The 25,766-nt window shown below is 34.5% G+C and overlaps 2 protein-coding genes across 8 annotated transcripts in view; one reads left to right on the top strand and one right to left on the bottom strand.

Annotated features, from left to right (window-relative positions):
- Window positions 1–5,075, bottom strand: part of LOC148597815 (steroid 17-alpha-hydroxylase/17,20 lyase-like) — a 41,547-nt gene extending 36,472 nt beyond the window's left edge. For 2 of the 3 annotated variants that reach the window (XM_088562117.1, XM_088562120.1), the window contains exon 1: window positions 2,358–2,508. The gene's annotated coding sequence lies outside the window, so the exon portion shown is untranslated. Of the gene's footprint in view, window positions 1–2,357; window positions 2,509–5,057 lie in introns of those variants that run through there. The other variant, XM_088562118.1, reaches the window with a different exon arrangement.
- A 144-nt stretch (window positions 5,076–5,219) lies between these two features.
- LOC148597814 (steroid 17-alpha-hydroxylase/17,20 lyase-like) overlaps window positions 5,220–25,766 on the top strand; it is a 29,098-nt gene continuing 8,551 nt past the window's right edge. The window contains exons 1-7 of one of the 5 annotated variants that reach the window (XM_088562111.1): window positions 5,252–5,369; window positions 6,239–6,273; window positions 14,320–14,468; window positions 14,703–14,780; window positions 18,896–18,994; window positions 22,110–22,203; window positions 24,558–24,713. In XM_088562111.1, coding sequence (XP_088418237.1) covers window positions 6,239–6,273; window positions 14,320–14,468; window positions 14,703–14,780; window positions 18,896–18,994; window positions 22,110–22,203; window positions 24,558–24,713 — 611 coding nt within the window. In that variant the 5' untranslated portion in view covers window positions 5,252–5,369. Of the gene's footprint in view, window positions 5,370–6,198; window positions 6,274–14,319; window positions 14,469–14,702; window positions 14,781–18,895; window positions 18,995–22,094; window positions 22,204–24,557; window positions 24,714–25,766 lie in introns of all 5 variants that reach the window. The other 4 variants (XM_088562109.1, XM_088562110.1, XM_088562113.1 and 1 more) reach the window with 4 other exon arrangements.

Raw genomic sequence — 25,766 nt, 5'->3', positions numbered from 1 at the left:
TGTATGTTTATTTTTTTGTTAATATTTGTCAGTAATGTATTCTAATTTAACAAATTGACTAGCCTAAACATTAATTCTCTAAATATTTCCCAAAACCAAAGGTTTTTTTAAAAAAAATAATAAGATAAAAGTTTTGGGTGTGTTGTTTTTGAAATTATTCAAATATTGTATTAAATTTTGGTATTAACGTTTTGTCTTTAACCTGTTGTTTTCAGACTGTATTTATTAATTTATCCAGTCTTTTGAATATATAATTTAAACTGTAGACTACCATGAATTCAAGATATTTTGCTACATACAAGTGAATCATGTAAAAACCCACTAATTTTGAATTAAGTGCAAGTTTTTTGTAAGAATCAGGTAAAATGAGAAAAATCAGAAACATGCATATCAAAACCCCACCAATTTTACAATATAACTTCATTCAAAGATGCTTTCTCTATTTGAAAAGACCATTATTTGATCACTGTATCATTGGATTTGCTAATAAAATTTTCAATAGAATCTTAGAAAAATGAGATTTTTGACAGAGATATCAGCCCTTGAAATGTTCATATTCAGTGCATTTCAATGAAATTGTAACTCAATGGTCCAGCATAATACGAAAAATCTTGTCTGCTTTCCTTGATTCTGATGGTGAAAATAGTCAAATTAAACTTTCAAAAAGATGGGATGTTTTATACCATGTTTAACCCACTGCCTGATTCTTACAGATACAGACACTTAAAGTACTTTTGATACTGTGACAGGATGTCATACTGCATTGTAGTAGGTAGTGAGATTTAAATAGCCAGTTAATTGATTTGGCTAAAGGATTAATTCTTTAGCCCAATCAGTTTGTCGCTGGCTTGTCACTGAGCAGTCTAGGGTTCAATCCTGGGTGGCGGAGTGTAATTTTTGAGTCAAATCATGCTCTCCCGTTACAATACAAATATGACAAGCCAAAATGGACAAAAAGCCCTACCTTTGTATACTAAAAAATGATTTTCTAATATCAAAAAATAAATTTCTAACATTAAAAAATTATTTTTAATCTCAAAAATTCATTTTTTAATATTAGAAATTCAATTTTGAATATAAAAAAATCAATTTCTAACATTAGAAAATTATTTTTGATATAAAAAATTCTACTATCATTTTTAATATTAAAAGACAATTTTTTAATATTAAAAATTCAATTTTTAAAATAAGTTTGTTTGTTTTGTTTGTTGGGGTATAACGTCCGAGCAGCAATATTTCAGCTATATTCAGACGATGAACATGATATTGATGATAAAATGAACATATGAGGATGAAATGAAAGGGATGGAACACAAGGACAATGGGGTCGACAAATTTTGATTGCCACTGGAAATAAGGAGAGGTGGGTAGGGTCGGGCAATTTAGCCTCCTGTGGCGGAGCCCTATGGTTCCTACTCCGGCAGAAGACCATAGTAGGGTTCTTTAACGTGCAAGGAACGTGGCATATTTCCCAACACAGTGCACCACTATGGTTTGCGGTCAGGTTTTCCGTATTATAGCCTGACAACCCCAGCACGTAACACGCCAGGGGTACCCCATTCCACCACCTGGGGCACACATCCCAGTTGCTCAGTGGGCAGAGTGTCCTAGCCCACGGCTAGGTTTCTGAGCACTATTTAGTCGCCTTTTACGACAAGCTTAGCCCTGCTGCAGGCCTATTCTTCTAACACCCGAACCTGCACAGGGCTTTAAAATAAGAAATTCATTTTTAAATTCATTTTCTAATATTAGAAAATTACATTCTACTATTAAGAAATCATTTTTTAATTTTAGAAAATAATTTTTCAATATAAGGAAATTTCTTTGTTAGCCTGACCCTTGTAAACATTTTTAATATTAAAAAATCAGATAGTTTTTAATGTAAGAAATGGATTTTTCATATCAAAAATTCATTTTCTAATATCAAAAATTCAACAGATTCTAATATTAGAAAAGGATTTTTTCATATTAAAAATAATTTCTTAATATAAGAAATTCATTTTCTGATATTAACAATTCAATTTCTAACATTAACAAATCAATTTCTAATATTTAAAAATATGGCTTCTTGTCCACTTTAGCTTGCCATTATACAAATCCCAAATCCGACATAACAATATATTTTAACATGAACCTGTTGATTACAGGTCTATGATTTTAATAACTCGTAAAAACTCACAAACTTAGTAAACCTTTACCGAAATATATTGTCCAAGTACATATATGAAGTCTTGTTTAAGTAGCTTTAATACAAATCACAGGGCTCAAACTTTAATAGTCAGTGCATATAAAAGATATACAATAAAAAATGAAATATATTGATCAACAAGCGAATTTCCGCTTCTTATCTTACAGACCTGCAGTAAAATATGCGAACCTCCTCCCTTCTGAGCTATGATATATATTTTCTGCAATGTGGCAGTATTGCACCATTAATGTATACATTTATGACATCACGAGGTCAATATATATGATCATGCACATTTTCACGATATGATACATCATCGCCAATTTTAAATCGGTAGTTACTGTACACTCGAGGTTACACGTAGATCTCGTATCGATCAATTTCCTTGGGTCATTAATTGGTGGCATATTGAACTGATGGTCTGTCAATTCCATAGGCGGAAGCAAAAGGGAAAAAGGGGGTACGGGGCGTCCTTTCCACCCTTATACCATACAATTATATAAAAAACAGGCCGTGGCTATTTTGCCGGATCCAGTAAAATAGCTTATTTTATGTCATCTAGTTATTTTGCCGGGTCCGGCATTTAATAACTTGTATAATGCTATTTGGCTATTTTAGTAACTCGTAAAAACTTCCAAACTTCGTAAACCTTACCGAAATATATTGTCCAAGTACATATATGAAGTCTTGTTTAAGTAGCTTTAATACAAATCACAGGGCCCAGACTTTAAGTCGGTGCATAATCAGATGCACAACCAACAAAAATTGAAATAAATTGATCAACAAGCGAATTTCCGCTTCTTTTCATACAGACTTACCTGCAGTAAAATATGCGAACCTCCTCCCTTCCGAGCTATTTTGCCGGGTCCGGCATTTAATAACTTTATATAATGTTATTTGGCTATTTTGTCGTCAATATTTAAGTAGCTGTCATATTGTTATTGTATTGTTTCTTCTTCTTCTTCTTATTTTTCTTCCAATGATTTTTGTCCGGAGTTTTTAGAGTGCATCACTGAAGGGAATGAATTGAAACTTGGGATGGAGGTAGATGGTATTGTGAATTTTTGGCGAAAGAAATGGCTACTGTTTCCATGGAAACGTGAAAAGTTCATAATCTAAAAACCTAGGTGGGTAGAAACTTGAAATTTAGTATGGTGGTAGAACTCATTGTGCCTAATAATTAAGCAAAAAAAAAAGTGAATCGATATGTTGTCAGTTACCATGGCAACGAAAAATGCGAAAATTTCACGGATACCAAAATCCACTTTTTTCTCACACCTATAACATTTTTATTCATGAGGCAATTTTAATGAAAGTTTGTTGTATGCTGCGTCTCATTAATATCTTGGAATTCGCATAAAAAATTTCGCCGATATGCCGCCATTTTCAAAATGGCTACCAAAGTTCATAATCTAGGACATTGCAATATCTCGGAACCCTAGGTGGCTAGAAACTTGAAATTTGGTATGGTGATACAATTTAAAGAGCCTAATAAAATAAAGCAAAAAAAGTGAATCGATATGTTGTCAGTTGCCATGGCAACGAAAAACTGAAAATTTCATAATAGTCAAAATCCATTTTTTTCACATGGTCATAAGTTTTTTATTCATAGAACAAATTTAATGTAACTCAGTAGTATAATGCGTATCAGTCAGACCTCGGAATTTAAGCAAAAATTCTGATGAAAAGTTGCCATTTTCAAAATGGCTGCCTGAGGTCACAATCTGGGACATTGCATTATCTCAACAACATAAAAAGGTACAAATTTGAAAATAGGTCTATAAAAGAAGTTAAATAGGCATAACAATACAATATTACAATTGGGAACTTCAACGGTTGCCGAGGCGACATTCGCTACTGCTCACAATGGCAATTCTAGTTATTTTTGTTATTATATTGTTTTATGGTCTATATTGTGAGTTGTGTAATTATTTATTCATATCTGACTGCTCTTAGGAGATAATCAATATTTAAAATCCAATAGATTCTATTGTATTTGAGTGTTATTTACAGAGTTATCACCCTTAATTTTAAAATCTATGATTTTTATCTCCTATGAACAAGGGTTATATGAAAAACCACATGGTACTTTCTATTAACTATGACATTTTAAACAAAGTATCAAAAATAAAAATATGTAGGCTTTCAGACCACGAATCATATTTTGCATGATTCTTATGTGGAGTGATACTTGATACTTATAAAAATACACGACTTCATACATACAATATTTTATAAACGTATAAAAGATTATAAAATTGGAGGTATGATGTAGAATGAAATTTTACAAACAGCATACAATTTTGAATGAAAAGTATAATAAAAAATTAACACATAAATTAAAGTAAAATAGGAATCATATATAGTCATCAGAAATTTACAGACTTTCTGCAATAAAAAAATGGTCGAATGCATTAAAATTTTGAATATTTTTTTTTATTTTACACACAAATTAAAGTAAAATATAAATTCTAATATTTAAAAATTGACACAGATTTCTTTACATAAAAATATAAATGTTAAATACGGTAAAATTAAGACTAAAAATGGATAAAATTTGACACAAAAAATTACAAAAGTACAATAAGAATTCAAATTGTTTATAATCAACACAGATATCTTTATATAAAAAATAGGGCTATAATTAAAAATGTTATGAATAGATTATCTGCATCTTCGACACAAGTTTAATTTACATATTTATATAGGATGGTCCGATTTCGGCTTAAAACTGTTATACTTCTTTTAAAGAGTAATCAAGGGAACCAAGGTTATAGCAGTAATCAAAAGAATGTAATCCAGGGACAGACCAGATATGAAAAACAGACATACACAACAAAGAACACAAAGTAACTAAAATCATACATACAAAGTAACAAAAGCAAATGAGCTACTCGGACCCGTTGAATAAGTCAGTTTTCATGGTGCAGATGGATACACCATAACGATCCATAATGTTACGAAAGTTTGGCTTTTATCTGTACACGATGAAATACGTACATTTTATTTCAGAATGTACAATTTTCCCGTTGAACTTTTAATCTTGTGACTCGATTCGCCGGTGAATATATAGGTCGTAAACACTGAGATGTCACGGCTATTTAAATCGATCTGGCAGTTTTGATATAATGCGCCTACACCGGCTATGACAGACTGAAAGTTGTGTTTGAATAATAGCAAGGTAAGACCATAATTGCATGTATATTGTCTATGTCCACATCGTTGTTCAAAAACCTTGGTTTCAGAAAAGTTCGTGTTCATGAATGCAAGATCCCCGTGCAGGTCCGGGTGATAAAAGAATAGGCCTGCAGCAGCGCTAAGCTTGTCGTAAAAGGCGACTAAATAGTGCTCAGAAACCTAGCCGGGGGCTAGGCGTTCTGCCCACAGAGCAACTGGGATGTGTGCCCCAGGTGGTGGAATGGGGTAGCCCTGGCGTGTTACATGCTGGGGTTGTCAGGCTATAATACGGAAAACCTGACCGCAAACCATAGTGGTATACTGTGTTGGGAAATTTGCCACGTTCTTCGTACTTTAAAGACCCCTGCTGTGGTATTCGATAGGAGTAGGAACCTTTGCGCTCTGCCACAGGAGGCTAAATTGCCCGACCTTACCCATCCCCCCTTTTTCTGGTGGCAATCAAGGTTTGTCGACCCTGTTGTCCTTGTGTCCTATCCTTTTTTTTCTCCATTTTATGTTCATTTTATCATCCATGTCATGTTCATCGTCTGAATATAGCTGAAATATTGCTGCTCGGACGTAAAACCCCAACAAACAAACAAAATAGTGATATTCTTTTATTTTTAGCTAAAATAAATGTTTTTGGTGCATTTCTGTAGACATTTATTTACATACGGTCACGACTTCAACATTTTCGTTTCTCCAACATGGCGACCGTAAAGTCTGGAGGTACACAATTCGTGACAATTTCGGTGTGTAATATTGTTTTTATGCGAGTTGTAGTTTAATCATGTTATTTTGTTATTTTCATATGTTTTTAAATTTTTTTTCAGTCTTTAATATTGTATTTTATCACTCATTTATAACTCCCAGATGTCACGACAGATTCGTTGTAAACAAAGGATAGAGTAAGTATAAAGGATAGAAACCACTAATTCCACTTCCCATAGGCTTCTATGCTAATTTCACAATATTCAATGGCTTCTCTGGACTTTACCTTAACTTTAACCTGCAGAGGACTATATATCAGCATGATTCTACATATGTCAGCAGTGCAGTACTGGTCACCGGAAGTGAAGGGTCTATAAATAGCATGGGAAATCCCAGTGTTTTCACAAGATAGGGGTATATTTAGAAACCATTATGGAGATTAGGCTTCACATCACAAGAAGCAAAATGCACCTATAAAATGTACAGAAATGTTTTTCCTTTCAGAAACTGTTTCAATTTTTTAAATAAGATGAGAACTTTTTTCACATCACTATGAGGAACAGGGGTAATTTCTGCGTAGGACTATTTTTGCGTACGTTCCAAATGCTCATTGGTTGAATTGGTGGTCTGTAACCTAAAATGGATTTGGAATGGAGATGAAAAAAATGTAAAGAATGTTCAAATAGATATATTAATTAGTGGTGTTTTAAGCCCGATCAGCACAGAAAGGCTATATCCAGGCAATGTTCATATTAGACAACCATTACATACAGTAATTATGTAAATAATGGAAGAACCCCCACGCCACGTCAAGGCTATGAAACGTGTGGGGGTGGGCCCCCAAAATTCTTTAGCCAAAGTTTCGGTAATCAACCATACCCCCTCCCTTCATTTCCTTTTATGTCGTACAATTTTGGTTTCATATAGAAAATTTATTCTGGAATATTCAATCAAAAATAATTTATAAAATTTAAAATCCACAAAGAGAAATTTAAGGGGAAAGTTGAACTTAATGAATACTCAATCAACCAATTGTTGATAATTCATTTTTTTCTGTTATTTACCTAAAAAAATATCTAAAATTATTTTATATCATTTCTATTTTAAAAAAAACGTGTGTCAGGTCTTTTACTCTCCTGTCTTGCAGGCGAATAAAGGTTGCCCGTAGACAGTAATGTAAAAAAAAAAAAATCTAAGTAATTTTAACTATATATAAGTTTTTGAAATGCAAGTAGGAGAACTGAACTTCATGGACCATCAATCAATCAATATATGGAGATCACCATTACTCCCTCCCTTTATTTTAAAATATTTTTGAAGGTCCTGATATATCAATCAATCTTTTTATCATTATAAATTAGAATTTCATATTTCAGATATTTTTCTTGTACACTTGCTGACCAGAGGGACATACTATTTAATTTACTTTCTCTTTTTCTGTCAATAAATCTGTATTGTAAGTCTCCTACTGTCCTGTCTTGCAGGCGATTAAATATCGCCCGTAAAGTAAGTTATATCCAAGAAAAAAATGTAATATTCAAAGTATTGCTGTATGTAATGTCTTTTATCCTCCTGTCTTGCAGGCGAATAAATGTCCGTAGAGTAAGTTATATCCAGAAAAAAAAGTAATATTCTAAGTATTGCCGTATGTAAAGTCTTTTATCCTCCTGTCTTGCAGGCGAATAAATGTCCGTTACGCAAGTCAAATTTTCCTTCTTTCAATTTTATTTTAATGAATCATTTATTTAGATTTATTTCATTTCAATCTATGTTATTTCATTTCATTTCATTTTATTATTATGTTCATTTAATTCTGTTTAAAGTTTTAGTTCACGACAACGACACGATATATTGTTTTTTATTTTCAATCTTAAGTAATCTTAAGATTTTTGTTAGTCGCAGTGTGAGTCTTGCATGACTTCACGCGCTTTCGCTTACACGGCTTTTGCGCAACTCTGTTCACAGAGGGTATGGTCAAGTGACCTCCGGTCGAGGTCAAAGTGTCCACGGGCCTGATCTTGAAATTAACAAATTTCAACATGCGTCGTGACCTCTGATCTGGGGTAAGCTGTATCCAAGTCTCGTGGGAGACTTTTAATACAGAGGCCTTCTGTGACAGAGTTAATTGCAAATAAATAGCTATTGAACTCCTTGACATCACCAGACTTTGCGAACTGATCACGTGACAATGTCTTGGATCCGATCTATGAATAATAGTTGATATATTATTTTCAATGGTCACATGACACATAGAAAAATAAACACTATATAGGTACTAAGAAACATTTATTTACTCAAATAATTCAAAATTACGATACCAGTCTGTACCAGACTTTTGTGCTCTCTACCACTCTTTGTTTAGTAGGACCGGTCTGGCTAGCTATTATCTGACTTGGTGCCATCCTAAAGGAATTCCAACCGCTTACATTTGGCGAGATAATACTAAAAAACAGACTGATTATCTACATAATGTTACAAAAGTTTAGCTTTTATCTGTACACGATGAAATAGGAGTAGTTTTCTGTAGGCCACTGTCTATACTAACAACTGCAGTTTTTACTTTGATCCAGAACCATTTATACTAAATTTTTTGTTCTGAAATCTGTGGTCAGATTTAAATTTTAACTGAAGGCGATGGCTTAATGTATAATGGACTAGATATCTAAATTAAGGCGATTGGGCAATATTATTATCCTTTTACACACAAACAATTAAGTTTCTGAGGTAGTTTTGCTATTAGTTTTTAATGTAATTTTTTGGCTTCAATGTGAAGTGTTAGGGCCAGAGGACATCTCTCTTTTTAAACAAATAATAATTAACAAGAAAGACAACTCTATCTCAGGAGTAGAAAATTCCTGGTTAAATCAATAACAAAGTCCAACTGTTTTACAGTCACGTTCATATGGGGGCCCTTGTTGAGTTTCACAATCACATTCTTATGGGGCCCTTGATTTGGTTCAATAAATTTTATGTCTTACCTCATGTATAAATGTCTTATGAGACATAATATATGTGTGTCAAATTATTTTTGCCTTTCATATCCATTTTTCCTGTAAGTCCATGGAATGCACAACTTTCTTAAATAAAAGTTTAATTATATCTTAATGCTTTTCTTGGTTAATTAAATGTTTTTCAGCAGGTAAAAAATCAGAACTTGATTTTTCATGAACTTGTAAATCTTTACAGTGCATCCATATGCGTCATAAAAACTGATTTGTTCAATGTGTCATAGTTTTCCTCTCCTCTTACGTCTACCCCGAACTTGACTTTTTATGAGCAACTCAGCGGGTGTTTCTAGAAAAGCAGAGACGCTTACCCTACCAGTGCACCTGGTCCATGCTCCCAGAATTTAGTGGAGTCCGAGTTGCTCATTTCCTTTTGTCACTTTGTATGTATGATTTTATTTACTTTATGTTCTTTGTTGTGTATGTCTATTTCCATGTCTGGTCTTTGTCCCTGGATTACATTCTTTTGATTACCGCGATAACCTTGGTTCCCTTGATTACTCTTTTAATTTTTTTTCATATAAATTGAGTTTGCTTTGCCAGATTTGCAGAAAATCTAAATCATTGCTATTTATAGAAAGATTTTCTCACCAGCACATGTTTAAATCTGATGTAATATTTCATAACATTTTCTTGACCTTGCTTTTTACCTGTTGTATTTCATTGCTATCAATAAATCAGGATATTATACTGTATTATTGACTAACCTTCAGATATTAGCCTAAATATGATAAAAAAAACTGCCAAGACAATACAAAAAACAAAAGTGTGCCAATATGGGTCATTTAGCCATCCAGTATGTCTTATTGGCCTGGTTATGATCAGTATTAGCCTAGGCCAATATGACCTAATGGACTAGTTAGTCAATAAAGGTATAATTACATAAGGTTTTCCATATTGGCTGAATTATTGATCCTCGCTAGTTATATTGGACTTCTGCTACACCTTTTAAATTTTTTTATTGTTTTCATTTTTTTGTAAGAATCTTGTCAAACATTTATTCACAATCTAAATTAAGAGCTGTAACAAGCTTAAATGTTTGTCTACTCTACAACTTAAAGTTCAAAGGTTAAAGTTCAAGTTGAAGCCTGGATATTCTTTTGTGTCACAGTATTTTTACTTGTATGTTTAGTCCACATTTTTGTTGCTGTTGGCAGTATTGCTCAGTATTGCAAATAAGGTTTATTTTGACACTGTCATTATACCCTGCACAATAAAGTTGTCAGGGTGTATAGTTTTTTAACTGTCCATCTGTCCTTCAGTCCATCCATCAGTCTGTCCCTCTGTATTTCATAGAATGTTGTTGCCTGGATAATGCTTTTATGTTTTGAGTTATTACCTTAAACTTTAATGAGTGAAAGGTAGCATTAAAATCTTGGATTTCTGAGGGAGGTTGACTTAGTAACAATTCAATGATGTAGGCTTGTCGCCTGGATAGCTTCCATTTTTAATGACTTCCTTCAAACCTTCATGGATGGTTAGTAGCAAAAATCTTGATCAATGAAAAGAGTTGAAGGTCAAGGACTCTTGTATAAGATCTTAGGTCAGAAATTGAGTATCTCAGAACAGGTCCCAGAGAAAGAAATTAGCAGTAGACCTACAGACGTAGTCTATGTAAAATTAAGCAGTTCTATGATGAAATTGAGATTTTTGTTAAACACAGGAGTTTATAGTTACAGAATTTATTCTTAGTTGAACACTAAGTGCCAGTCCATATAAAAATTTAGACACTGCCTATGGTAGATATGATTCATGGTGTAGAAAAACCCACCAAACAAATGAAGCTTTTTGGGCTACATGGGCTATAGTTTTATGTCAGGATAGTCCTTTGCACTTTTGAGAAAACCAGTCCCTCCTCTCCCGTTTAAACTAACTTTGAGAAAACCAGTCACTCCTCTCCCGTTTAAAATGACTTAATCATACTAAATACCTGGACAATTTGTATTAGCTTTGTGGTCATGTGTGTCAACATTGAAAAGTAAATATAAACTTTCTCTGTATTAATGATTTTATTCTCTTACATTTTAGTCATGAATGAGTTCTTTAGGTAGAAAAATTTCCTTGCTGGTGACCTCTGACCATGCCATAGCTATTTACAAGATCATTCAATTATTTATACAAACATCATTACAGAATGAAGTCTTTCACTTGCACAAAGCTGTTTTCACTCTTGACTTCAGTTGAATATTTTTACCATGATATTATTTATACATTATGTATACATTTATCATATCTTAATGGGATATACTTTTGACATATCTTTTCCATAAGAGTGGAAAATACTTACCGTGGTATGTAAAAGGAATTAATTTGATTTGAGAAATGTCAGGACAAACACATGAAAGAGATTCTGCTATAGTAATTTTCATGCGGGAACTTTTCTTTTATTTCGATCTTCACCCAAAATTTTATTATAACCCCACTCTGAAGGAGAGGAGGTATGCTGTTTTTCCCCTGCCTGTGTGTCAATGTGTCGATGTATCCATGTTTCTATGGGCATGTGTGTTCATGTGTTGGTGTATCCATGTTTCTATGGGTCTGTGTGTCCATGAGTCGGTGTATCCATGTTTCTATGGGTCTGTGTGTCCTGTGTTGGTGTATCCATGTTTCTCTGGGCCTGTGTGGCTATGTATTGGTGTATCCATGTTTCTCTGAGTCTGTGTATCCATGTTTCTATGGGTTTGTGTGTCCATGTGTCAGTCTATCCATGGTTCTTTGGGTCAGTGTGTCTATGTATATAGCATTCTTTATGCCTGTCCCAAGTCAGGAATTTCTGGCCTCTGTATCTCTTGTTTTGTTTTCACTTTTAGTTAATTTTTAATGTTACTTGAGTATATAGGGGCAACTCTTGATTTCTTCATCATTCATTGAAGACCAATGGGTGGTATAGGGCTGACATTTTCATCCTGTTTGGGTTTTTGTCTCTTTGACATATACACCATACCTTTTCTTGTTTTTTCTGTGTTTTTGTTGGTCTGTGTTCGTAACAATTTTTTGGTCACAGTTTTCTCAGCAACTACTCATCACAGTGACTTGAAATTTTATCACTTTGTTCCTGTAGGTTTGCTATATGGTAGGATACATTTTTGGATAAATTTGATAACAACTTCCTGTTTTACCGAAGATTTAGTTTATTTTTGACTACATTTTTTAAATTCGAAAATTTCGTTGCATTTTTCTCAGCAACTACTCATCACAGTAGCTTGAAATTTTAACACATTCTTCCTGTTGGTATGCCATATGGTTGGATATATTTTTGGAAAAATTAAATTCAAAAACAACTTCCTGTTTTCCAAGGACTTATTGTCCTTATTTCTTGATTGAAAGCAAGGTTATCACTAGTGAGCCATCACTCACAGATTTCTTATTTTGCATGTTGAAATTGAAGATCTAACCTTGTGACTTTGACAACTGAATTTAAAGCCTTGTTAGAATCAAGTCTGTTCTGACCCAGCTTGCCAAATATTCCAATGAACTTTGACCTGAGTCAGATGAGAAAGTAGTCCTGGACAAACTTCTAATTTCCTACCAATAATTGGATGTAGTGGAAGAATATCAGTTCTATTGGTTACTTAGTGGGAAGTGTATTAGAGGCTGTAAAATCCTTGGAATGCTTTACTTAAAGATAGATACATAAAATATATTCTGAAGAGAATGTTTTGGGATGTGAACCAAGTTCCAGTTTCAAGGATTATTTTGTGTTAGGAAGGGCATTACCTCAGGGTTTAGAAAAATGGAGCACAATTTGTATCCTTATACTTCATTTTTAGAGATCCTTCATATCCAGATAAACAATTTGGCACAACATTCATTGAAAAATTACATGTAGGCCTTTAAATGCTTTTCCAGCCTGGGAAACCACCTCTGTTTTGACCCACCTGTGGAATTAACTCTGTTCATATCCAGCTGTAGAGCCACTTTTATTCAGAACCACCTGTGGAACCACTTCAATTCTGAGCCACCTGTGAAACCACTTCAGTTCTGACCCACCTGTGGAACCACTTTAGTTCTGACCCACCTGTGGAATTACCTCTGTTTAGATCTGCCTGTGGAACCACTTCAATTCTGATCCACATGTGGAATCACTTCAGTTGAGACCCACCGATGGAACCACCTGTTTTCAGACCCACCTATGGAACCACTTTTGTTCAGACGGAACTGTGGTACCAATTTTGTTCAAACCCACATGTGGAACCACTTCAGTTCTGACCCACTGTGGAACCACTGCAGTTCATACCTACATGTGGAACCACTTCTGTTCAGACCCAATGTGTAGAACCACTTTTGTTCAGACTCACTGATGGAACCACTTCTGTTCAGACTCACTGATGGAACGGAACCACTTCTGTTCAGACTCACCGATGGAACCACTTCTGTTCAGATCCACATTTGGAACCATTTCTGATCAGACCCACCTATGAATCCACCTATGTTCAGACCCACCTATGGCGAAACTTCAGTTTAGACATACCTAACTGTGAAAATAGTATTTTTTTTAATAACCTTAGTTAGTTTCTCCTGGAGTCAGGATAAATATAAAATGAATAGATCTCTATACAATATGTATGAGAGAGTTACTTCTCTTCTTGGTTTTCACTGATCAATCATTATGCTATTTATTGTCTGCAAATATGTCAATTAATCATGTTTATACTGACATTGACCCTTAAGAGCCCATTAATAGTAAAAAACTTGTATTCTTGTATGGAATCTTCTTTATTCTGACCCATCTGTGGAATCACCTCTCTTCTGACCCACTTGTGGAATCACCTCATCTAACGCACTTGTGCAATCACCTCTCTTCTGACCCACCTGTGGAATCACCTCTCTTCTGACCCACTTGTGGAATCACCTCTCTTCTGACCCACCTGTGGAATCACTTCTCTTCTGACCCACTTGTGGAATCACCTCTTGAGTTAAAAGAAATTGTACCACGAGTGCCATACCCCCAAAGGAAGGTTTGGATTGATTTTGGAGGTTTCATCTACAACCATTGAGGAATAAGAGGTCAAAAAGTGACCACTTCAATTGTGGTCAAATTCTTATTATGTGTCAAGTATCTAATCATGATAAAAACTCAAAGCTGTATTTAGTTTGAATGATGTGTCCATACTTGCCCCAAATATTCAGGGTTTGACCTTTATGGTTGTATCAAGCTGCACCCAGCAAAACATCTTATTATTCAAAATCACTACATATGTAAACTTGCATTTTCATTTATTCTTTGTTTTTTTTTAGGATGTTAACAACAGTTTTATCAGGACTGAATTTTCAGACAGTACTGATTGGTGTAATTGTCATACTTGTGGTTTACAAGCTCCGCTACAGACTGAAATACAAGTTACCACCGGGACCTTTCGCTCTACCTATCATTGGAAATTACGAAGGTAAACTGTCAGACTGTTGCTTGTAACTGGTAATATAATGTAACAACATGTACATCTATTATGGGTCAGTTTTTATATTTTCTTTGAATTATTTAATTTGAATTCTGACTGAATTTTTCAGTTATATATGATCAATTGTATTATCTTTACAGTCTTAAAATAATTCATTTTTTTCCATTGTGAATCGATAGATTATCCACATATATATTGATTTGTTTGTTTTTATTGTTTCAGTTTTACAGGCAAAGTTTTTACACGAAATTTTTGAAAAGTACATAAAGAAGTATGGGCCAGTGTTCAGTGTTGCTATGGGTAACTATTGTAATCATTATTCAGTATTGCTATGGGTAACTATCTTAATCATTATTTCAGTATTGCTATGGGTAACTATCTTAATCATTATTTGGTGTTGTTATGGGTAAATATCTTAATCATTGTTCATTGGGACTGTGGATAAATAATGTAAACCAATTAATTTTCTATAGCGCTTTATTTTCGCGACATTCGCGGGCATAGAATTATCGCGAAAAATAGTCGCAACAAAGCATACTTAAACACTATCTTTATATGTCCAAGCAATTGCTTTAATAAAATGTGAAAATAAATCTTAGCGAAATAAGCCAACAACAGCAAAACGCAAAAGAAAGTAGTCACAAAAATAAGTTGATTTACAGTATCTTAATCACTGTTCAGTGTTGCTATGAGTAAATATCGTAATCATTGTTCAGTGGGACCGTGGATAAATATCTTAATGATTGTCATGTGGGGCTGTGGATAAATATTTAAATATTTTTCAGTGGGACTGTGGGTAAATATCTTAATCATTGTTCAGTGGGTCTGTGAGTAAATATCTTAATCTTTGTTATGTGGAACAGTGGGTAAATACCTTAATCATTGTTCAGTGGGACCGTGGGTAAATATCTTAATCATTTGTTATCTGGGACTGTGGGTAAATATCGTAATCATTGTTCAGTGGGACCGTGGATAAATATCTTAATGATTGTCATGTGGGGCTGTGGATAAATATTTAAATATTTTTCAGTGGGACAGTGGGTAAATATCTTAATCATTGTTCAGTGGAACTGTGGGTAAATATCTTAATCTTTGTTATGTGGAACAGTGGGTAAATACCTTAATCATTGTTCAGTGGGACCGTGGGTAAATATCTTAATCATTTGTTATCTGGGACTGTGGGTAAATATCATAATCATTGTTCAGTGGGACTGTGGATAAATATCTTTATCATTGTCAGCACTCCACAGTATTGCCTAATTTTGGTCTTGTAATCTGATGCTTTGTAACATTTATCACTGAAAAAAATTGTCAAGCGTCTGTAAATCTATATATCTAGAAATAGCTCAAGCCAAGGCTTTCAGGATGTAGTAAAAAATTTTCTGGGAAAAAATACCCACAGCATATAGGGTTACCATAGAAACCATACTGAAATATGCGAAAATTTACAAAAAAGTTCATAAAATCAGGTTTAAAAATATCAAATTTCCTGCAAAATATCTGAAATTTTTATTTCATCCCCTGAAGCTGTTCAAACTTTTTTTTCGAAAACCCCTTCCTCATGTGGGCATCGCCGGTTAGATTTTGAGCTATTTCACTTTGTAATCCACTTATTAAATTTAGTATGGTAAAAAATTGACTTACTTTCACTTTCACAATGAAGTCAAATTGTCATTGAAAAAAAGCTCCTTTAACATTGAAAATATATAAAACATTGCAAAATACTTTTAAAAATCACCTTTTTTCAGAAAATGTTTTATCAACAATATATTCTTCATTTTTAATCACTGTAGCAACCACCGGTTTCCATTTATGTCATTTTTCATCCCTAGCCAAAAGTGCGGAACTAAACTAAACTGTGGAGTGCTTGCATTGTTCAGTGGGACTATGGGTATATATCATAATCATTGTTCAGTGGGAATGTGGGTAAATATCTTAATTATTGTTCAGTGGGATTGTGGGTAAATATTTTAATCATTGTTATGTGGGACAGTTGGTAAATATCTTAATCATTGTTCAGTGGGACTGTGGGTAAATATCTTCATCATTGTTTAGTGGAACTATGGGTAAATATTTTAATCAGTGCATGGGTAAATGAAATAAGTATATAGAGTAACAGTGATCAATAAGAGGAGTACAGTACACCGAATAATTGCATGAGTAACATACATGTTTAGGACTGATGGGAAAGGAAACTCATGAAGTACACATGCTTATAAAAGATGCAATATTCTTAAATGGAAGGCATATGTATTTCATGCAATTTTGAAATATTTCTATAATTATCAAAAACAAAATGAAGTTGGTAAATAGCAATCACCCGGTCTTTCTGTCTGTCTGTCAACATGTCTTAAAGCCTTCTAAACTACACCAGTGATTTAGATGAAATTTCATATATAAAAAAATAAATATTAATCGTCGAAGTACATGCAGAAATATAATCATTGTTAGATATCTGTAAATGGAAATAATGCAACTTGAGATAGGAAATTTTACATGTGAAAGTGAAAAGTGTAACAAAATTTTGTGTGAAATGTATTTTAAGAAATATACTTAATTTTTATGCATCTAAAGGTGCCAGTATCGTATTGCATATCCCTGAGCGGGTGTACGTCAAAACATGGATGCTATTAAAATATAGTGCATGATCTTTTTGCCCCTTTACAAACTAATGTTTTGTCAAAAGATATGAACAATGACTTATAAAATAGAGCAAACATCACATTGTAAGATGAAGAACTTTTTAAAAAGAAAATCTAACATATTCACTATAGACGTCTATGGGAAAATTAATACGATACTGAAACCTAAAGGGAGATAATTCAACTTAAGACCTTTACAATTAAGTTCATTTGAAGCAGGAGCTGTTTTCATTGTGAGCATGCTCATAGTATTTCCAGTCGACTGGGTTATCATAATTAAAAACAAAGTCACACCTATTTCAATGCTGGTCCTAAACATTCGTTCCTTATGTTGACATGAGAACATTATATATAAATCTGTATTTATCCTGCAGCTAGGCTTTCTACTATACAAATAAAGGATGTTGAATAATGCAAAGCTTTATTGTGCCACTACATAATAATGTCTCCTGGTTACCTTCAGTTATGAGCAATGTCAAAAAAAGGAAACGTGTAACAAATTCAAAGTTGTACATGCCGACTGCTGAGCTCTAAAATAAATAAATAATTTGGGCAAATTTTGCATATTTTTTTTTTTAGAAAATGTGGTTGCAGGATAAAAACAATACGTGAACAATGCCAAAAATATCAATATATTTATTTGTGCTTCCTTAGAATCAGTCAGATTAGCTTGGGATCTGACTGTTCTTAAAGTTTGTCAAATAAATTTGATATTTTCCCACAAAATACATGTATTATATAGGTATATTTCATCCCGTGTGTTCCCACCTGTTGAGTAGCTACATAGTTGAAAATGTGAATTTTGATAAACCTTAATTTTCTTTGTTACATACTTATGAACCAATTAAATTCACAATCAGTCTGTCTGAAACCTAAGCAGTGTCAAATATGAAATTGCATTCCAATTATAATAAAGCGTCAAGCTTCAATAAAGTGTTCATAACTACCTCAACTTTAAGGTCTAGGTATATTCAATAGATGTATATAATGCTGTATCCATGGAGTATTTTATTTGATGTTTGAATGCTACTGAATATTTTTCACAGTATGGTTGCCAGGTTGTAAAATAAATACATTTAAATATTCAAAGAATAGTTGCAGGGTGGTAACACTAAGACTAAGATGTGTTTTGCAGAATGGTTGCCAGGTGGTATTTAATTCATATGGTTGAATGCTATTTTACCTTTGTTACTTTATGGTTGTAACATTGTATTTCATAGGATGGTTCGCAGGTGGCAACATTGACAGGTATTTCACAGAATGGTTGTCTTGTGGTAACATTGACAGGTATTTAATAGTATGGTTCTCAGGTGATAACATTGACATGTATTTCATAGGATGGTTCTCAGGTGGTGACATTGACATGTATTTCATACCATGGTTCTCAGGTGGTGACATTGACATGTATTTCATAGGATGGTTCTCAGGTGGTGACATTGACAGGTATTTCATACCATGGTTCTCAGGTGGTGACATTGACAGGTATTTCATACCATGGTTCTCAGGTGGTGACATTGACAAGTATTTCACTAAATGGTTGTTTCGTGGTAACATTGACAGGTATTTCATAGTATGGTTCTTAGGTGGTAACATTGACAGGTATTTCACAGAATGGTTATCAGGTGGTGACATTGACAGGTATTTCACGAAATGGTTGTCTTGTGGTAACATTTACAGGTATTTCATAGTATGGTTGTTTGGTGGTCTTATTGACAGATATTTCACAGTTTGTTTAAGTAACACAATATTTAAGATAAGTACTGACTTTTGCAGGACCTTTTAAAATGGTAATATTGAATGACATTGAAACAGTAACAGAGGCATTGGTGAAGAGAAAGGCTGACTTTGCTAACAGACCTTCCATTCATTCTTGTAAGTTATTGATTTTTTTTCTGTAAAACCAAATCATAGTAATATAAACTAATGATAAAGAACGAATGCAAAACCACAGACTTTAGTCACTAAAACATCCCACTAATCACTGTGTGTACTTCTTCCACAGACTATAGTCAATAAAAGGTCCAACTTATTACTGCCTGTACTTATTTCACAGACTATAGTCAATAATACTTCCCACTAGTTACTGCCTCTACGTCTTCCACAGACTATAGTCAATTAAACATCCCACTAATCACTTCTTGTTCTTCTTCCACAGACTTTAGTTAATAAAACATCGCACTAACCACTGTGTGTACATCTTCCACAGACTATAATCAATAAAACATCGCACTAACCACTGTGTGTACATCTTAGACAGATTATAATCAATAAAACATCCCACTAACCACTGTGTGTACATCTTCCACAGACTATAATCAATAAAACATCGCACTAACCACTGTGTGTACATCTTAGACAGATTATAATCAATAAAACATCGCACTAACCACTGTGTGTACATCTTAGACAGATTATAATCAATAAAACATCGCACTAACCACTGTGTGTACATCTTCCACAGACTATAATCAATAAAACATCGCACTAACCACTGTGTGTACATCTTCCACAGACTATAATCAATAAAACATCGCACTAACCACTGTGTGTACATCTTAGACAGATTATAATCAATAAAACATCGCACTAACCACTGTGTGTACATCTTAGACAGATTATAATCAATAAAACATCGCACTAACCACTGTGTGTACATCTTAGACAGATTATAATCAATAAAACATCGCACTAACCACTGTGTGTACATCTTTCACAGACTATAATCAATAAAACATCGCACTAACCACTGTGTGTACATCTTAGACAGATTATAATCAATAAAACATCCCACTAACCACTGTGTGTACATCTTCCACAGACTATAATCAATAAAACATCGCACTAACCACTGTGTGTACATCTTCCACAGACTATAATCAATAAAACATCGCACTAACCACTGTGTGTACATCTTCCACAGACTATAATCAATAAAACATCGCACTAACCACTGTGTGTACATCTTAGACAGATTATAATCAATAAAACATCGCACTAACCACTGTGTGTACATCTTAGACAGATTATAATCAATAAAACATCGCACTAACCACTGTGTGTACATCTTAGACAGATTATAATCAATAAAACATCGCACTAACCACTGTGTGTACATCTTCCACAGACTATAATCAATAAAACATCGCACTAACCACTGTGTGTACATCTTAGACAGATTATAATCAATAAAACATCCCACTAACCACTGTGTGTACATCTTCCACAGACTATAATCAATAAAACATCGCACTAACCACTGTGTGTACATCTTCCACAGACTATAATCAATAAAACATCGCACTAACCACTGTGTGTACATCTTAGACAGATTATAATCAATAAAACATCCCACTAACCACTGTGTGTACATCTTCCACAGACTATAATCAATAAAACATCGCACTAACCACTGTGTGTACTTCTTAGACAGATTATAATCAATAAAACATCGCACTAACCACTGTGTGTACATCTTAGACAGATTATAATCAATAAAACATCGCACTAACCACTGTGTGTACATCTTCCACAGACTATAATCAATAAAACATCGCACTAACCACTGTGTGTACATCTTCCACAGACTATAATCAATAAAACATCGCACTAACCACTGTGTGTACATCTTAGACAGATTATAATCAATAAAACATCGCACTAACCACTGTGTGTACATCTTAGACAGATTATAATCAATAAAACATCGCACTAACCACTGTGTGTACATCTTAGACAGATTATAATCAATAAAACATCGCACTAACCACTGTGTGTACATCTTCCACAGACTATAATCAATAAAACATCGCACTAACCACTGTGTGTACATCTTAGACAGATTATAATCAATAAAACATCGCACTAACCACTGTGTGTACATCTTCCACAGACTATAATCAATAAAACATCGCACTAACCACTGTGTGTACATCTTAGACAGATTATAATCAATAAAACATCGCACTAACCACTGTGTGTACATCTTAGACAGATTATAATCAATAAAACATCGCACTAACCACTGTGTGTACATCTTCCACAGACTATAATCAATAAAACATCGCACTAACCACTGTGTGTACATCTTCCACAGACTATAATCAATAAAACATCCCACTTACCACTGTGTGTACATCTTAGACAGATTATAGTCAATAAAAGATCACACTAGTCACTGCCTGTTCTACTTTCACAGACTATAATAAATAAAACATCCCACTAGTCACTGTGTGTGCTTCTTTCTCAAACTCTAGTCAATGAAAGATCCCACTAATCACTGCCTGCTCTCCTTTCACAGACTATTGTCAAAAATACATCTCACTAGTCACTGCTTCTTCTTTCACAAACTCTAGTCGATAAAACATCCCACAAATCACTGCCTGTACTTCTTCCACAGACTCAATTCAATAAAACATCCCACAAATCACTACCTGTACTTCTTCCACAGACTCAATTCAATAAAACATCCCACAAATCACTGCCTGTACTTCTTCCACAGACTCAATTCAATAAAACATCCCACAAATCACTGCCTGTACTTCTTTCACAGACTAAAGTCAATAATACATCCCACTAGTCACTGCTTTTTCTTCTTCCACAGAATATAGCCAACTAAACATCCAATTAGTCACTGCCTCTACTTCTTTCTAAGACTATAGTCAATACAACATCCCAGTAATCACTGCTGGTGCTAGTGCTCAATTAGGTAGATATTTATTGCTTACAATTTGTACAATATGATACAAAGTTAAGATTTAAAATAGTTTATTAAAAAAATATATATCCATGGAAAACTTGCTGCTGTATTTTTACAAATTTGTCATTCTAAAACTAAAAAAAGAAGGTAAATTGGCTTAAAAGTGGGGTGGTTCACACGGTTTTGTTGAAATGGATTTAATAAAGAACTCTTTAAGTGATTTTCACAAACTGATTAGATGAATAAGATGTAATACCTTTCATGATATTTACATAGTGTATTTCTTACTAGTGGATCTGATGACTGAGGGTGGAAAGGATATAGCATTTGCTAACTATACACCAACATGGAAGCTACACAGAAAGTTAGCATTGAAAGCATTGAAGTATGTCATAAGGTTTGACAAATATAATGAGCATGCAAATGAAAGAATACTTTTTTACCATTGGTCTTATTTAAACTTGTTTTGGGAATACTTTTATTGTGTTATTTTTTAATGGTTTGCTAAAATTTAGGGATTCTTTTACTAGTGACACTGTTGCACTGATGTTTATTTTAGTAATGTCTGTTGCACTGATGTCCATTGTAGTAATGCCTGTTGCATTGATGCCCATTGTGACAATGTCTGTTGCACTGATGTCCATCATAGTAAAGTTTGTTGTACTGATGTACATTGTGTTAATGTCTGTAGAACAAGTTACTGTTAAACTGATGTCCATTGTTATAATGTCTTAAGAACAAGTTACTGTTACACTGGTGTCCTTTGTGGTCATGTCTGTATAACAAGTTACTGTTGCACTGATGTCCATTGTGGTCATGTCTGTATGATTGATTGATTGTTGGGGTTTAACGCCCAAGCAATATTTCAGCTATATTCAGGCGATGAACATGACAGGGATGATAAAATGAACATGAAATGATGATGAAATGAAAAAAAGGGATGGGACACAAGGATAATAGGGTATATAAATTTTGATTGCCACAAGATAAAAGGGAGGGATAGGTAAGGTCGGGCAATTTAGCCTCCTGTGGCAGAGCACAAAGGTTCCTACTCTTATCGAATACGACAGCAGGGTTATTTAACGTGCGAGGAATGTGGCATCTTTCCCAACACGGTGCACCACTATGGTTTGCGGTCAGGTTTTCGTATTATAGCCTGACAACCCCAGCATGTCACACGCCCGGGGTACCCATTCCACCACCTGGGGCACACATCCCAGTTGCTCTGTGGGCAGAGCGCCTAGCCCCTGGCTAGGTTTCTGAGCACTATTTTGTCGCCTTTTATGACAAGCTTAGCACTGCTGCATGCCTATTCTTTTAACACCCCGACCTGCACCTGTCATGTCTGTAGAACAAGTTACTGTTGCACTGGTGTTCATTATGGTCATGTCTTTAGAACAAATTACTGTTGCACTGATGTCTATTGTGGTCATGTCTGTACAACAAATTACTGTTGCACTGATGTCCATTGTGGTCATGTCTGTAGAACAAGTTACTGTTGCACTGATGTCCATTGTCTTTAAAACAAGTTACTCTTGCACTGATGCCCATTGTGGTAATGTCTTTAGAAGAAGTTACTGTTGCACTGATGTACATTGTGATAATGTCTTTAGAACAAGTTACTGTTGCAATGGTGTCCATTGTAGTAATGTCTGTAACACAAGTTGCTGTTTTACTGGTGTCCATTGTGATAATGTCTTCAGAACAAGTTACTGTTCCTCTGCTGTCCATTGTAGTAATGTCTAACACAAGTTATTGTTGCACTAATGTCCATTGTGGTAATGTCTGTAGATCAAGTTACTATTGCACTGATGTCCATTGTCTTAATGTCTTAAGAACAAGTTACTGTTGCACTGGTGTCCAGTGTAGTAATATATGTAAAACAAATTACTATTGCACTTGTGTTATTGTGGAACCGTTTATCAAGCAAGTTTAGGTTTGGACTGAAGGCATCATCACAAATAATTCTTAATTATCATGTAATTCAAGAGTTGAGTTTTTAAATTCAGCTGCTTTAGAAATGAACCCCACAGCAGCAGTTTATGTTCTGTGTTGGGTATAATGATTTTAACCCGTTCGTCCTACCGTCAGTCCGTCTGTCAGTCCATCATAATTTTTTGCAGACTTTTTTTTCTGAACGCATACAGATATTGACTTGATTTTTGGTATAAATTCACCATGATAAGTTGCAGGTCAAGTTTAACTTTAGTTCCGCTCCGATGATTTTTACCAAAATTACGGGCCTTAAACTTAGGAAAATTAACAGAAAAAAAGTTTTCCAGACTTTTTTTTCTAAACGCTTGCAGATTATGACATGATTTTTGGTATATAAGTTCACCATGATAAGTTACAGGTCAAGTTTACGTTTTGTTCCACTGCAATGATTTTTACATTGGATTAATTAAAACTCGAAGAAATCACAGTCTGGAGTATGAAACTACCTTCCTGAGTAACAGACTTTAGTTAGAAGATAAAGGTCTAAAGCCTAAAAAATCACTCTTATCCTTTTTTATCGGGGCCCTTCTATATGTATTTCTCTTACAAACAAATTTACTTGAGTATCCAACATGGGGAAGCGTGGGGTATGTGAGCGTGCTCACTAAGGTTCTTTAATCATGACTGTATGTTTTATTCTTTTCAATTGTTTTATTTTTGAAATTATATCACATCATTGTTTCATTTTTTCGAAGAACCTTGATGCATGTTATCATATAATATATCTATGTATTTACTTTCCAGGCAGTATTTAGCTGGTGAACATTTAGAGAAGGTTCTTCATGGCTCAGTGGAGAAATGTTTACCATTGATGGCCAAACAGACAGGTGCATTTAATCCAGAAACTATTATTGATCTGATGGTATACAATATTCTCAATGCTGTATGCTTTGGAAAAAGGTATGAAAAATTAACATATTCCAACAGTAGTATTAGTGTCCAGAATGGGTACAGTAGTTTAAGTATCCAGAGTATGTACAGAAGTGTTAGGGGCCATATTAGGTAAAGTATTGTAAGTGTCCAGCAATAGGTATGGTAGTGTTAGTGTTCAGAGTAGGTTTGTTTGTTTGTTTGTTGGGGTTTAACGCTCAAGCAGTAATATGTCAGCTATATTCAGGCGATGAACATGAAGTGGATGATAAAATGAACATGAAATGGTGATGAAATGAAAAATGGGATGGGACACAAATATAATTGGGTCGACAAATTTTGATTGCCACAGGAAATAGGGAGAGGTGGGTAGGGTCGGGCAATTTAGCCTCCTGTGGCGGAGCCCTATGGTTCCTTCTCCGGGAGAATACCACAGTAGGGTTTTTTAATGTGCGAGGAACGTGGCATCTTTCCCAACACGGTGCACTACTATGGTTTGCAGTCAGGTTTTTCGTATTATACCTGTCAACCCCAGCATGTAACACACCAGGAGTACCCCATTCCACCACCTGGGGCACACAACCCAGTTGCTCTGTGGGTAGAGTGCCCTAGCCCCCGGCTAAGGTTCTGAGCACTATTTAGTCGCCTATTACGACAACCTTAACGCTGCTGCAGGCCTATTCTTTTGACATTCGGACCTGCATGGGTCTTCAGAGTAAGTACAGTAGTATTAGTGTCAAGAGTTACTATGGTAGTGTGAGTCTCTAGAGTACATGTAGGTACAGTGGTGTGAGTGCAGAATGGTACAGTGGTGTTAGTGTTAAGAGTAGATACATAAGTGTTATTGTCCAGAGTAGATACATAAGTGTTATTGTCCAGAGTATGTACTGTAGTATAATTTTCAAGAATGGTACAGTAGTGTATGTATCCAAAGTGTAACAGTGGTGTAGGGATCCATAGTGGTACTTTGGTGTAAGTATCCAAAGTGGAACAGTGGTATAAGTGTTCAGAGTAGGTACAGTAGAGTAAGTGTCCAGAGTAGAAACAGTAGTGTTAGTGTCTAGAGTGTGTATAGTAGTATCA

Source organism: Perna viridis, chromosome 14, assembly GCF_037379345.1.
Source record: "Perna viridis isolate PV_CMFRI_1.1 ecotype Kerala chromosome 14, ASM3737934v1, whole genome shotgun sequence".
NCBI classification, from domain to species: Eukaryota; Metazoa; Mollusca; class Bivalvia; order Mytilida; family Mytilidae; genus Perna; species Perna viridis.
Note: the sequence above shows the minus strand (reverse complement) of the source record. Positions and strands in the feature narration are given on the sequence as shown.